The sequence below is a fragment of the Spodoptera frugiperda genome, chromosome 12 (assembly GCF_023101765.2).
Source record: "Spodoptera frugiperda isolate SF20-4 chromosome 12, AGI-APGP_CSIRO_Sfru_2.0, whole genome shotgun sequence".
Taxonomy (NCBI): Eukaryota; Metazoa; Arthropoda; class Insecta; order Lepidoptera; family Noctuidae; genus Spodoptera; species Spodoptera frugiperda.
In genome coordinates this window covers 10,005,772-10,021,992 of record NC_064223.1, presented here as the reverse complement: position 1 = coordinate 10,021,992, position 16,221 = coordinate 10,005,772, and the positions used below count along the sequence as shown (strand labels likewise).

General features: G+C 35.1%; 1 protein-coding gene across 1 annotated transcript in view; it reads left to right on the top strand.

Annotated features, from left to right (window-relative positions):
• The window catches only part of LOC118262453 (division abnormally delayed protein), a 99,563-nt gene extending 83,886 nt beyond the window's left edge, over window positions 1-15,677 (top strand). Inside the window, exons 6-9 of the mRNA XM_035573814.2 lie at window positions 9,023-9,270; window positions 10,038-10,164; window positions 12,535-12,691; window positions 12,819-15,677. Coding sequence (XP_035429707.2) covers window positions 9,023-9,270; window positions 10,038-10,164; window positions 12,535-12,691; window positions 12,819-12,958 — 672 coding nt within the window. The 3' untranslated portion in view covers window positions 12,959-15,677. The remainder of the gene's footprint in view (window positions 1-9,022; window positions 9,271-10,037; window positions 10,165-12,534; window positions 12,692-12,818) is intronic.
• Window positions 15,678-16,221: the final 544 nt, after the last annotated feature.

Sequence of the window (16,221 nt, the reverse complement as noted above, 5' to 3'; positions counted from 1 at the left end):
GAAATATCACATAACATGCGTTTCGCTTCATGAATATTAATATTGCAGAAATATAACTTACGGTTATTGTGGAACGACGCGCGACGGTTTTACATCGCACTTTCATTTACTTTACGTCTCTTTTAATGGCGTGCGTAAAAAGGATTTTCATCTGTAATAATAGCGTTTTAAACATTGTCGAGTATTTACTGTTTATTTATGTCATAACAGGCAATAACTATGGGCGCAGGGACCTCCGCCACGTAGGACACATCCCGTTGACTCACACATGACATAACACCTCTGAATCTCGTATTTATGGCAGCGCACCTCGGATCAAGGACACTGTTTCCGTCTTCCGGCTTAATAGGTTCATCTGTATACAAAACTGTTTCGAGAGATTGAATAACTCATTCCGACCACCAATTTATTTTAAGCGTAATGCAAAAAGGGAAAGAAAATGCTACGTTTTTTCCCTTTGAATATCTTCAGAGTGGAAATATTTCATTTCGTGTCCTCTCCCGTAATCAGCCGTGGCAATATTGGCAATATAGGTAATCTTGTTTCGGTCTCAATCATTTTCCTCGTGTACAATCGCTTGATTCAATAAACTTGTGACAGCTTACGTTTGTACCAACATCGTTATTTGCTGAGCCAGTAGATCTATAACATTAACTAGATGTGTTATCGTTATTGTAACTCGTGGATTGTGTTCAGTGTTCGTACTTACATGGACTAATAAGCGAGTAAATTAATTCGTGAAGACAACGGAGTGTATTAAAAGATATAGAACAGACAGACATGCGATACCTCGGAAGCGAAATAGCGAGGAAATTGTTTATTTTTTGCTTTGGAAATTAGAAGTTTTTATCGTAATATGAAATCCATTCTTTATAGCAGCATCGTAATTATAACTTAAAGAAAGAAAAGTTGAGTGTAGGCTGATAGTTGCAAAAGTATTGCTTAGTCCATTGCCTCACAAGCTCTAAACAAACTACCAACATTCTAAAATCCTGTTTAATAGTAGACACAAGACAAAATTAACGACCTTAAAATAACGCAGTTTATTACAAAGGCTTTGGTGTTGTATAAAAACTTTTCACCAAAGCGAAGTCTGACATTGTAGTCTAGAGGTTGTTGACTTTCAATCTAGTGCCTACCTATACAACTACGCAGTCGACTCGCCTTTTAATCAAGCAGAATGAGTTAGTATTCACAAAACAAATTGCTGAATAATAAAACGGGAGAATGGTAAAGAAAATGAATAGTATGTGTGTGCTTCGAGAGATTTGTACGAAGATAAATAAGTAAATATGTATTGGGTAATTTTCTGAAAGATTTTGGAATACTTTTTAGGAATTTAGAAAGCAAATGTTCATCAGTTAGGTACGTTGTTTGTCTTTTGTAAATGACTTATTATTTACGTAATTGATGCCGCAGATGGATAAAAAAGTAACAAAATCTTAATGTAATTAGGCTTGTTATGTTTTAACTGATTTTGACAACTTTATCCTATGTAGTTACAATAATAATCGTGATCATTATTATTAAGGATAGAAAAAGAAATACTTAGTTTGACAAAACACTTTAATTTGCTAACCCGTATATTTATGCAAATATGGAACAAAGATTTCATGAAAATATGATTAGAAGCTAGTATCATCTGTGGCATCTATAAAATAGCCTGTATAGTCTGCAGTGGGGTCCCACACGACGCAGACGTCACGTATCTGTGTCAAGACCAGTAATCATCGCCTCTCGGGTTTGCTTCCTACGACTGCAATTTACTTGTTGTGCGCTAATCATACAGCTAATCCCTACCCACTGACGAGCAAATAATAACGGGAAAATATCTACTATTAACAGCAAAAAGGTCTAGAAACTGTGTCTAGAGATCAATGTTGTTTTTAACAACTAGTTTCAAGTTTGTCCACCACAAACTATGAAGTAATTTATTTGTTAGAAAATGTAAATTTATCGCAACATTTTCGGAAATAATTAATTAATGCATTCACTATTGTCTGATTTCGGCACGTATTCTTATTACAACGACTTCGTCGAAATACCAATGCCACATTTCATCCATTTTTCATAGCGATTTCGGTCATTTACCCTTCCTATTATTAAAATCAAAATATATTTATGAACTTTCCGTGAAATATGCGATATTATTGAATATTTACATTAAACATATAAGGCATGTCATCGACTTGATTCGTATGCCGTGCCTCGTATGAACTGTGTACCATTGAACCGCGTCTCATATTCCATCTTAAGACGCCGGCGCCCGCCCACGCGCGGTGCGTGCTTTCACCTCGCCACTCGCGAATCGCAGGCGCAATGTACACACGACAGCGGTAAAATGTTTTCTATAACCTCTTTTATACTTACTCTAGGCTAAGAAAATCTTAACCCTTTAAATGAATATCAATTAATTGGCCTTCTAGCAACAGAATGTTGAAAGCTACAGCTTAACTGATGTAGAGTTTAGAATTAGAACATTTAAGTATGTGGCAGTCTTATGTATAAGAACAACGAAGTGATAGTAATAGTTATGATAATAAGATAGATTCAAAAGTTCTTAGTTTAATATCAAATTTTGTGAGTCGCTGACAGTAAACATGAAACTTTTATAACGTCTACGAGCCAATAAATAACCAGAGCATTTCTCAATAATTTGTAAAATACCAAAATCTTGATAGTATAAATAAGTATTTAATAAACCGCTACACATCACGAAACTCGATAGGTACACCGAAATTTACAACGTTCGAGATAACATGTAACGTGTAAAGCTATTAATATTAATTTCTCAACGCATTTCCCCGGCGCCTACGCACGTGGCAGTATGGCACACGACCTTATGTAAAATTATAAAGTATAGGAACATCAGAAGAGCCACTTATAACTTAATGGTCTTAATAAACATTAGGAGTATTTCGTAAATGGAAAAAGTTTATAGTTTACCGGCAACGCCCTTGTAACGCCACTGGTGTTTCAAGTGTCCATGGGCGGCGGCGATTACTAACCATCAGGTGATACGTCTGCTCGTTTACTGGAGTGTTCCATAAAAAAAAGTTTGTTTGGAAAAGTTACAATAACCACAATATACTCAACCAAACATTGAAATCTCTAGTTCCAAGTTCACAAGTAAAATTGATCTTCATACATAATTCAGTTATTACTGTTCCCTAGTTTAGTTTATGTACATTACAGTTTCAAACTTCTTCAGTTTTCGATAGTCATTAGGAGTGACCCTTCTTAGTGTTCCCGCATTATACTTATTAGTTAGAAATGTGGGTTTGGCGTGTGGCAGATTACCGCTCGTGTCTTGGGTCATGCCTTACGTGGGCGAAAACTTAGAACCTCGATACGACCAATCGCAGAATTGATGTATAGTTCTACAGACTTTATTTATTGTAATACTGCGACTTGTTTATGGAACGACTTCTGGTTCTGGCGTATTTTTATTACAAACATGATTAATTACGATTATTGTACTGTTATAAAAGTTAGACGCGGTTCGATTGTACGCAAACTGAAATGTGGTTCGCTCGTAAAATGTTTATTTAATGGTATTTTTGTAATTAGTTTCATGCGGTTTTAGCTGAAATAGTTTCATATCGAGTTTTGTGCAATTAAAGTAAAGGTTTAAATATAAAACATTAAAGGTTTATAACAACTCAACTGTTAAAATTAACTACTAATCGTTAATGTTTTGAGTATAATAAGTGGATAACGTACAACCATCGATTACTTCTAAGTTTCTTATATAATCTTGTTTATTAACTTGTTTATTAGTAACAAGTAATTAACATAACAATTTAATTACAAAATTAACTATAAATAATTGAAATTAAATTTAATTACACACATACAAATTAATGTTTAATAAGTTTAGGCTCAATCGATATTAACGGAGGCTCTAAATCAATTTACTTAATTGGTTTCTTAATTTTTATATTCCTTGCGACGACATCAGAAACATCATTAAAATAATCGCTTATCCTACTAGCTTAACGTTATAAAAAAAGAATTATAGTTAAAATAACATTGCTGTAGCCATTACCAATAATATATTGCACAAAAGCAAATAAATTAGCATCTAATCGACGCACATAGCGATAGTCAATTAGATGCTATTGAGCTTCTATTTACCGACTTAAAGCGCTAATCTGCGCTGAATAGCGAACGTCACGTGTTTCTATCCGTCTGTGTTTACCGGCCAATGACATTATAAACAAAGTAGTTAGAAGGTAAATACTCTTTGTTCCTAGACCATTAGATATAAACATAGACATGTCACATGCGCGTGGCATGGAAATTGCACGGCTATTCAATTAGACGTAATTGTAACTCGCATGCAAAGGTAAGATACTCGGATACCAGCTCGTTGCATTGTATCCTAGTTAAAAAGATACGTATTATATTATTTTACGTACTTACTCATCTCCTAGCTACTGTTAATTCAAAGATCGAAATACAGTCCTACACTTTTGAAACCATAGCTGCGGACTACCTAGCGGGTTTACTGGGGCTCTGGCTCGACAAGCAGGAGTAAGAACGGGGTGGTTTTTAGTCAGTAAGAGTCTGACACTCCCTCTCGCCTTGCCCAGGGTGAGAGAGGCCATTGAATGATTTTCCCTCCTTAAAAAAATACTTTCAAACCTTACCAAAATGTATTCAGACGTATTACCTAATACATCTACAATTTTATGACAAAATCTTCATCGTGTTCTCCTCATTAAACCACCTGTGACAAACTCCTTAAATGTAATCCATTTCAATAAGCAATCGCAAGTATTCTCGAGGAAAAACTTTCGTATTTTCTATTAAGTAATCTTTCAGAGCGGCGCGGCCTGTAATTGGCTCATTTCCCACAAATGGCTATCCCGAGCCCATTCAGTGTAACAAGGAGTATGACGTCAGCCATTCTTTTCTTTTGTCGTCCCTTAAACTAGAATTGTCATATATTATTTCTACTTATTTGATATAATTAATTGTATTGATGATATAGCGTCAACTAACGGATTATATTTTATTACTGAGCGAAGTAAAGTCGGTCTAGAAACTATTTTCTCTTCCACGTGTCAAATTGGGTACATTATACGAGTATAGTAAGGGCTGGCAATCTTATATTAACTATATCCAAGTAATAAATCTATATTTAGATCCTTTTGACGACTCCAACACTCGTGCAAATAGGTGAGAGTAAGGTTATACGGCTCAAATTACGGCTAGAGGCCAATTTATGATAGGCCATTTATATGACGGTCTTACGTCTGGACCTCAAATATTTATTGTCATGTTAGAAGCACCTATAAAAATGCCATTTATTATTTATCTTGAACAATCTAGTTATACAGGGTAGAGCGCAAAAAATAAGAGTCGAGACTGCGGTCCGGATTGCTTTTTGTGATGTTCTGATGTGATATGATTTACGAGTGCCGCTCTTGTTGTTTATCGTGTTTGGGTAAAACATGGCCGTGTCGGCATTACTAATTTATTATCATTTATTACGTGAAATATGGTACTTAGTACTGTGTAACATGCCACGCTCTCCTACATGTATGTTTTTAGACTTGGTATTACGGACAGAAAAGTTATTACCAACTTTTAACACCATGCGCTGTTGGAAATCATCTCATACTACACGCTGACATTTAATAAATTCCATGAGTGTGCTCGATACCAATATAAGCACCATTTAAGTGAATACGCGATAAGCATTCACTAACAATTCTCTAGTCACAAGAACAGATGTCATTCATAGCACACATTCAAATTCAATGACGGTCTTTGATACCGGATGTTCCGTTTTTTGTACCTCTCGTGTCAATTTATGTATTAAATACCTACCTACGTCTATATATCTCATATATTATTATCTTATTGCGTTTAATATTCAGCAACTACACCGGGTACGATATTACGTGCCTGTGTGAACCAATATAACTTGGGTACCTCGTACCTAGCTTACTACAGAAATAACTCGAAATCAATCGCTTAGCGTGACTCCTCGTTCGTGACATAAAGTACCAATGAAAACTTTTAACTCTTACGTCATTAGGTCCACGATATCTTTCCACAAATTAGTATCGACATTTAAAACAAATGACGTCGTAAATCGTCCAACAAGAAACTCAAGATTATAATAGCAATTATGAACAAAGCTCAGCTTACTATTGCGATTTAAATACATTATTATTATAATAACTGTATTCTATTGTAGCTCTGAGCCTGAGACTGACAAGAACAATGAAACAGATCATAATAGAAGCAATTTTCGATGATTATTAACTAAGTGTTACAAAATATAACATTTTCATACACTACACAATTACGCATGATTCATGTCGAACAAAGATCTTGTGTTACAGTTATTGTATAATAATATCGATTGGCCATACAATATACAATACGTTAGTCATCCATTTTAAATGGTAATCTAATAGATTGAGTGACTGTTTCAATGAAGAGCCGGCCATAAATAGCAGTGACGGATGGACACAAGTATAAATTAATAATTAACGTTTAATTAATTGTTGGCCAGTGGCCCAATTAACAATGCATCGCTGTTGCGGTGTCCAGTCGAAAACTGCTCTTGTTGAAGTTTAACCAATGTACTGCAGGTAGAATATATTTTTAACTTAAATGTCCTGCTTTTGTTCTCAGGAATTCGGCTTTTTTAAACATTACGGTATCTTTTAATGTCTACTTTTACCTTTTCAATAAATGTCTCATAAACGGGTTCCATTAAAATGAACTTTCAAATTTTTAGTTCTTTAGCATATAAAAGGATACCGCCATTGTTTTTGGCGATGCAAACAAACAGGAGATCGTTAAAAGTCTTAATAGCCCACCTACATCTTTACTTAGCAAATGCAAATGTTTATGTAGCTGATTTAATTTTTAATTTAAATAGTTTACAACAATTTTTAACGACCAAAATGTCGGTAGCATTATCATTAAACAGTTGTTTCAATTAGCAATCATATTCGTAATAATTTCCATCCCATTCAGTATACGCGATCGGTACCATCGCAAGCGGTGCTTTTATATCTGTCTAAAGTATCTAGTTTCTTTAGTACTGTAATTACTACATACCACCCGCGGCAACCAAATGCCCGCGATATTGGTAGACATCGCTACACATGGACCTACACAAAACCAGCTTATCATAGTCTCGCTTTGTATGATCGTGGTTCACATTCGACGGTCAATTTATACTGGATTTGCGTCACTTGATTTGTACTTGTACCTACACACAGACGGTTTTTTAATTCTTTTCGTAGCCGGTCGCCGTCGTGCAAACTCAACGCGTTAATGAATATTTACTATATTTAGTAGTCGGTGCCTTTTTATGTCCATCTTGGGAGCTATTCATAAAAACATAGTAATTAGCACATAATGTTACGAGTTTGTGCCTATCACAGATTCAGGCTGTTAAATTTTAATTGCTGTCTGTGTTTTTGTGTTGCTTGCATCTTTATTACTGCGATCACTACTCATTATTTAATTAAGATAATTCGCTTAACGTTAGATAAGCGTAATCTGTTTAGTTTTTACATGGATTTTGGTAGCTTTTCACATATATGTATTTGTTATTCTAATGTCTCTATTTAGGTGCATTTGCATAATTGAGAATACCTAGAATTTTTGAATAAAACTTGTCTACATAGTTTTTCACTGAACTGTTATTTGCAACTGAAAATTTTGTTTATACATATATAATATCCTGTAATCTAAAATATACCGATAGTAAAGTTTGTAGAGCGAACGAATATCTCCAATATTAATAAAAGCAGGATAAAATCCATACATATATGTATACATAGATACATATTCTACATGTGTTCGCGACAGATGTCACAGTCGTAATAAAACTTGGTCCAGATTCCCGCGGGATTCATGATACAACTCCTAAGTTGCGAAATCTTTGCGTACTTACTCAACTTTGCTGGAATACATAAAGAATTTCTAACGAATACCGAATGTATTATTACTTTATGTAGTACTAAGATAAATATTACTAAGTAAAGTAATAATATAAATCTCCATTCTAATTTACTTCGAAATGATAAATAAACACAGCAATTACAACAAAAAAAAAAAGAAGTTTAAAGCAGCCATTTGCAAAACGAGAACATTTTCAATTTAACAAACTTCGTTTGAAACAGTTTAAACACACCGTTTATTTTATAAATAGCATAAAAATGTCAAACGTATTTACGACGTCGGCCGGTGGCATTATGTAGTACTTTTTGCAATAATTGCGTCGGAACTATGCGCCTATTTGCGTCTGTGTTGTTGTGGTTTATTTGCGTGTCGCGAGTCGTTGAGGCCGTTCACTCGGCGCACGCGCTGCTAACGCCGCAATCCACACTCCAGAATATATTATCTAGACTGGAGCTGCAAGTCTACAATGCTGGAATGTTGGGCCATGGATGCCTGTAGTAGTGTAGCTTTACTTAAGTATAATTGTTACTAAATGCTGCTTCAAAAATATTTACATAGCTCTCGACTTTGCGTTGTGTTAGAGAAAAAATTCAACCCATATCTTTAAACAGAGACTTAATACTACATAATATGCACGTAGGAATAATATTAAGTCTATATGCCAAGCATATATACCATTCATGTCTTGTCAAATGTGAATAATTTTAATCAACCTGAAGATAATTTTTCACTTTGAAACGTTGACACCTCTGTCTCGAGATTCGAGATACTACTCTATGATAATCCAGCCGTGTCGTCGGCGTCGTGGCAACATGGCAACGGCGCTGCGCTGACAAATGGACATGACTGTATCGAAGCTACACCGTCGTTTGTCTTCATCTCTGGTGGAACGCCGGCTGATTATATCTCACTTTTTGCTAGTTACAGGAATAGCGGTATAACATTCCTTGTTTGCGTATACAATCATGTAATCACGTTACAGGCCTTAATGGCATGTAGGAAATTGACAGGCTAATGTACAGACAGATTTATCTTTACACCTAAGTCTACAATGATGGTCACTTAATGTTTTCTTTCTCCACAGGTCCGTCAAGAATGCGGTCCTCCATCCACAATGGACAAGCCGGGTTCATCTTCAGCCCAGCCCACAGCTGGTCCGATCCGTCGCGACAACCTCCGAGCCCCACCACCAGACACGGAACTCCTTCAGTTCGCAGCGACCCTGGCATCCACGAAGAAACTGTTCGCCGGACTCTCTGATAGGATCTGTGATGAACCAGATTTTGCTGCCGATGATAATGAAAAGTGTTGGAATGGAATCGCTGTTGCAGAGTGAGTAGCTTTTACTTCTTCTTAGACTTTGTTAATACGCAGAGTAATTTACATTCGTCTCAGATTCATATCATCTAATTGAGAAGTTGCTATCTTTTTCCTAAAACAAATATATATCTATTAGTAAAATAGTCTCGCGTATTCGACTACTGAAACCTCATTTCTATTCATATTTAATTAAGTACATACATATGCTGTACGCGACATCCTGCATGCTAATTTAATTTCAATTTGCACGAATTTCAAACACACAGATATCAAAGCCGGGAACATTTTGTCACGCAAAATATTGTTAGAATATCAAATTGACCCAGTTAATACTTTAGTTTACGGCTTTGGCTTAAATCTCGATACACACCTGGATTGCTCAATACGTTTTTAGCGAATTATACCGGTAACAATACTAGTACAGCATATACAGTATGTTAACTAACAGAGGGCGTTCCTGTTAACCCTCAATAGTATAGCAGCCATACATGCTAAAAAGATATTACCATTCAAAAACAAAACAATTTTTTTTAATATTAAAATTTTCACCAAAAACTTTAAGTCGATACATAAAAGAAACACTCTGTGCACGCGTAGTTGAAGGAAGGCAACGTTGTAATTTATTGATTATTTTTCTATGCTGATATTTTTATTTTAATCTATTAATGATATAGAATTATAGATTAACGGGTTTAAAGGAACGCCCTCTGTTAGTTAACATAGTGTATAAGTACATATGTTTTAAAAGAAGATTAAATTATTGTTATTGTTGTCTCTAGTTACACAAAGCCGGTGGTAGCGTCTGCCTCACTGAGTGACCAGAAATACAACCCGGAGATCAGCGGCAGTCCGCCACAGGACTCAAGAGTCGCCAGCTTAGGAGACAGATTGCAGCAAGCTAGACAGGTGAGAACATATAACTATTTAAATACACTAGTTTTAATTATCATTTGGCTTAACTTTCAGTTCCAACAAAGGAAAATATATTTATACCGATTTCTTATTTATTTAAAGGAAAACCAACAGTTATTCGTATACATGGCAAACAAATAATGGTAGAATAACGTCAGAAAGCCAATTATAGGTTTTTACGGATAAAAAATACAGTATTCAAGAACTGGTGAAACACTCACAATTTTGTTACCATTGTTGAAAAACTATCAAAGAATTTTGACAATGCAAGTTAGTTTCCAACGGGTTCGCTATATTCAATCTGCCTAATAAACGCGGGCATTATGGAGAACCATCTTAAAATAGATGAGGCCTGTAAATCAGCTGTAGATTATCACGCTATTGGTGGTGATCATGATGAGGTAGCTTGGTTTGCCGTCGTCTGTACAAAGTGGGCTATTGTGAGTTGAAGGTGCTTTACTATCATCTTTTATATCATCATCTAAGGGATTTTTAAGGAAATTCTTAAAAAGTAAATCGGTTTTATGTTTTAAATGGAAATTATTTAGGGTCACTAACGTTTAATTATTGTTGACATTCGCTTTAGAGAGAGAGAGGAGAGGTAAATGCCGCTTCTATCTAAAGTAAAGCACGTCTTAATGATAACATGTAACTGGTGTGTTAATAAAATAACCATTAGTGTAACAAGGAAGCTTAAATCAAAGACCGACGTCAAGTGAAACAATCAAGCTATGATTTAGACGTTATACTCGGGAATGTGGTTGGTTAAATGCGGATGATAGACTAGTAAAATATTTGTTGCCTTTTCTGAAAAATAATTTGTATATTTTAAACTTCAAGTTATTTATGGGTCTTGAATTCTGGAATAGTCTTACATAGTAGGATTGCCTTCTGCCTGATATACATATATGCGAATTATGAGTTTGGTTTAAATAATATAATAGAATAAATAAATAGATACAATTAGTTAAGAATCCACCATAAAAAAAGAGTAGCCTTCAAGGTACGATCACCAAGTTTGCGTGAACACGAAAGATCTCTTTCCCAATTAGAGAACGTTACACCGTTACCTAAAACACTAATATTACAATCACAAATGAAAATGTTGAAATGAAAATCCCTCCTCATTAGCAACGAATCCGTTTCGCTTTACAAAAGCCACACTAAATATAGTAGCTATGTATTTAAAACTACTTCGCGCCACAGAGTGCAAGCCAAGACAGCTGTGAATGGGGTCACGATGCTCAACAATGAGGAATACTGCCCTGGAAAACAAAATGTCGCGGAACAATACTTAAATATACATTATACAAGCTTCTTAAAAATAATAAATAGTCTCCGTGCCAATTGTTTGTACCAGCAACGGTAGCGGCCATAGTTTATTGTGAAAATATACGTAACCTAACGTAAACGCCTCTTGAAATAAAAATAAAAGTCGTATGTTTTAGTAGTCGAGATATTTTGGTTAACAAAACCCTAGCTAGTTTAGTTGAGAAGTATTTTCGATGTGAATATTACAAATTATACTATTTACCACCTCTAGTAGTCAAATAAAATTAAAACCCATTTCAAGCCGGAAACCTAGCGTTATAACATTTACCCTAGGGGTACATCTCATTTCTATGAGCACAATTACAAATATAATTTAAATTAAAAATAATTACCCAACATAAGGAATAAATGAATTCAAGTTAGACACAAATAACAAAAAGTAGTGCGAAGTTTTCATAGATAAGAAACAAATTTATTTGAACAGGAAGGAAACGCGTAATTAAAGATGTCATTAAAAACGTTAACTTGTGTAATTGGAGGGGGGAGGCGGTTGGGGATAAGTGTTTGTGGCTAATTGATACCCACCTCTTCATTGTCTACTTACGAACGGTTAATAAAGAAGGGTTCAAAGTAAAAAAACATCTAAACCATTTCGAAGTAACGCTTCGTTTGTTGTGCTTTGATTGCGAAGTTGAAGCAAAAAGTATAATTGAAATTTTCTACAGCATAAATCCTCGGTTATGGGCTATAACTGGGAATTTATGTTTTGTTGTTAAGAAGACGAGGTACTCATTGTTACTGCCGACAATTTGGCCTTTAAATCAAATCATTTCATAATCCCCTTTTTAATAGTTTAGGCTCCAATAAGTAAGCATTCTTGACTGTAGCCTAACAAATTGTTGTTTCGGGTCTGGGTGTCATGTGTATGTGAACTTGTATGTTTGTAAACGTACCCACGACACGGGAGAAAATCATAGTATGGGACAATGTTTTATAAAAAAAAAACTATTAAGTTTTAATTTGGTCATGCAACAGTTGTTAAAAGTGCAGGAAGTTAGAATTGCATCTTTACAATGATTTTTCCGTCCACAGTTGCTAGTGACGTACTCACGTAGCAAGGAGCTCTCTGCGGAGGCGTTCATGCAGGGAGACGAAGCAGGAGAGGAGGGGTCAGGATCTGGTCGCAGCTACCCTGAGGACTACGACTCTGAAGGGTCGGGAGACGACGGCTCCGGCGACCATGAAGGACGTAAGTATTTAGTCATTCAAGTAACAATATTTGGTTTAAAGTAGTAACTACTTATTATTGATATTATATTAGTTCTTACGCTTATTACCAAACTTGACTAAATTATTGTTTGTTTTGTCCACAACAGAAAACAGACCGAATCTGAACGAGTCACCTCCCGACTCTTCAACACCGAAGGTCTTCAACGGCGCCAGTCCTCGACACAGCGCGTCCCTACTAGTGCCGGTACTATGCGCACTGGTCGCATCCGTCGCACGACTCACCTAGGCCTCGTCGCAGCGCACGTAAGAATAACCATATCATTTTGTGTGACGTCATGAGTGATCGTGTGTTTGACTGCCAAGCACGGAGCTCAGCCTCTCGTGCCGTCTCGCTCACACGTACGAGCGAGCCCGCTGTGCGAGTGCGAGGAACATAGTGTAGTGACGCAATAAAAGACACGTGAGTGATGCGTAGTGCGAGCGTTCGTTGTAGCTAGTCCTGAACTACGGTAGTACCCGTCGCCAGATTTCCGCGTATTTACAAAGATGTTTGATAAGATTTTATAATGAAATCTCGTAACGATGCACGCGACATCTCGTTGCATATAAGGTATTTTAACGTTTGTAAATGTACACTGATGTACAGTGCATATCCCAGTTAATGTACAGTGCATATCGATGTTGTCTTCATTTTGTAAATATTTTTTTGAACATTCTTCTTAGACTTAGGTGAAAATATACATTGTAATGGAAGCTCTGCATTTAAACATTTCGACGTGAAATTGTGAACTTTATTGTCATAATAATTAATAAATTATTTGAAAGTCTTTAATCACTGTTGACACTAGCTGATTGGCAATAATTTTATTAAGAGAATGTATAACGATTAGAAGCGAGTGAGAACTCTTAAATAAGGATTGTGTGTACAGATTGTGTAAATACCTGAAATCCTACTGGTCTAGGTGCTTAGCTAGTAAATATATTTCGTTGCCATATTAATATTACGGATATTATTATTTATAATATTAATTAAGTCATAATTTAAACTAATATTATGTTATGTGATACTGATTAGTTGGTAAGTTGGTGCACTCGATGCATTGTATTGTTTATATACGGTTTGTTCGAGCATTATATAGCTGATTAAGTATTTAAATCCAACATCTAAATGCAAATACAAAGTTCCGACATAACAAAGTAAACGATATTATTATAAATAGCTGTACGTTTGTTGTGTATACATTGTTTACTGCAGGCCTAAATACCCGTGTTTATCTGTCTACAAATATATCATTTCTATATAATACACAAGTAACTGTAGGAGGAAACAAAATGACAAGATGAAAGAAAAAAATATAAAATAAAAATATAAGTTATATTGTAGCAATAAAATACGTTTGTAAATTGCTTTAAAGATTAGTGAATATATATGAAGTGTTGCGGTCATGTAATGGCTGCGGTTTGTATGTATCGTAGATAATATGGAGTGTTATGTGAGGACCATTTGGAATGTACGCCATGTCGCTACCGCTACCACCGTAAAGCTGTAATACCGTGCCACTTACATAGCCAATACGATTTAATGACTTGTGAAACTTGCAATTAAATTCTCGTTGGGATATATGAATTGATAAGTCTCTACAAATTAACTAAAAATCATGGTTTACTCACGTAAATTAATGGAAAAAGGTCTACATAGAAAAGCATCGTCTGCGCACGCTGCTTATGAGAAGAGTCCCTCTGTGACTCGAAACTAGTAGAGCTTTTCTCCATTAATTTACGTGAGTAAACTGAAATGTTTAGTTAATTTAGAATGTCTCACGATAGTTATTATAAAAGTTTCTACAAAATAAGTTACAGAAAGGGACTCAAACTTATAGCCTCTAAATAGTCCGAGTCTCATTTGTGTTACTTATTCAAAATGTATCAATTCTATATCATATCAAACTAGTAAAAACTATAAAAGATATTAATTTTCATTATTATTAGCACAGTGGACCATAAATTAAACATTAAACGTCACTTGCACATCACTAAATAATCAAATAACAATGTCACTTCTAGGTTGCCATCAGAAAAAAAAAACAGAATGTCAGTTAACATTAGTGACGTTTAATTCTGTTTACGAAATTCAATTTTTAATTTATTATTGAGATAATATCGTTCAAATTTGTCTAGTATGGTGTTATTATAGTCGACTGTACTGAAATTGTGAAAGTCCAAAGAATACTGTCTGACAAGAAAAATTGTAAAATTACAAGAATACTTGTAACTGGAAAATTCTAGAATAACATACAAATTCATAAATACACATACAGATAGGTATACAAAAATAGTTGTGTTCACAAGTCATTAAACAATAACCCTGTGTATTAAGTTTGAAGGGGGTTGTCGAATAAGTTTTCGCGTTTGATCCGAGCTCTAGCCCCTTGACCGAGAAACTCGAGTATGTTGATCAGTTTCAAGTGTCGTTTTAGGAAATTGCGCTCTTCGGGACAACGGGGAAAATGTTCACAACCTTGACCTTTATTGGTCTTTATTGAGAACAAATAACAACAACTAAGTTGGTGTTATTGTCTTGCCTTGATTTTTTATTGATTTTTCATATCACATGTAAAACACATGTAAAACAAAGAAATAAATGAAATATAAACTACTTAGATAAAAATAACGTAATTATCCTTCAGTATCGAACTGAAGCGCAAATGTAAAGAAATACCGTATTTGAAAAGTTGATACAACGTCAAAGAAGATTGTTGAACTTATCACATCTCACCCTTTCAAAGTACGCAGCGTTTATTGTAAAGAGAAGAGCGTAGTACGCGCAGTACGCGGCTCGGGATTACATAAACCGTACAACGTATCGCTTTTATAAAGGCGGAACAAAGCGTAGCGACATGTAACCCAAAACTCAATGTAAATATTGTTGGAGAGTATATAGAGTGGAGTCGAGACAATTGCTGTTATATCTGAGTATATAATATGGAAATAAATTCTGTACTATACGCGCTCTTGTTTTATTGACAACCCTAAACTTTTATACAATTTACATATTCCTTGAGTTACGACCTTACTCCTATTCCTTTTTATGTTCGCAAATTTAGCAACGTCGACTGTATTCCAGTTGTAACAAACTGAAACATATATTTTATGGAAATCATTCACGGATGTTGCTATGTACTACTGTTTGGTAACAAATTACTACGTGACTTCAAGGGAAAAAGAGTTTTCCGACTCATAACTTTCAGTCCAATTTGGAAAACTCTAATTTCACGTGGAGGTACAAAAGAACAATTTGGTAAGTAAGTAATAAGCAAATATTAGAAATAACAACTATTGCAAATTGTGGTATAAATAACATCTCAGGACGATCTTTAACTACCGCGCCTTTCTTATAAATTGGTAAGTTTTTCGGAAGACCAATAGACTAGAAATCCTTCGTAAGTATCACAGATGTATAGATACAGGTAAAAACAATGAAATGCCATTCTAGTACTTTCGCAGAATTTCAACTGACTAAATATCAAGTTACTACCAATCTAGTGTCTG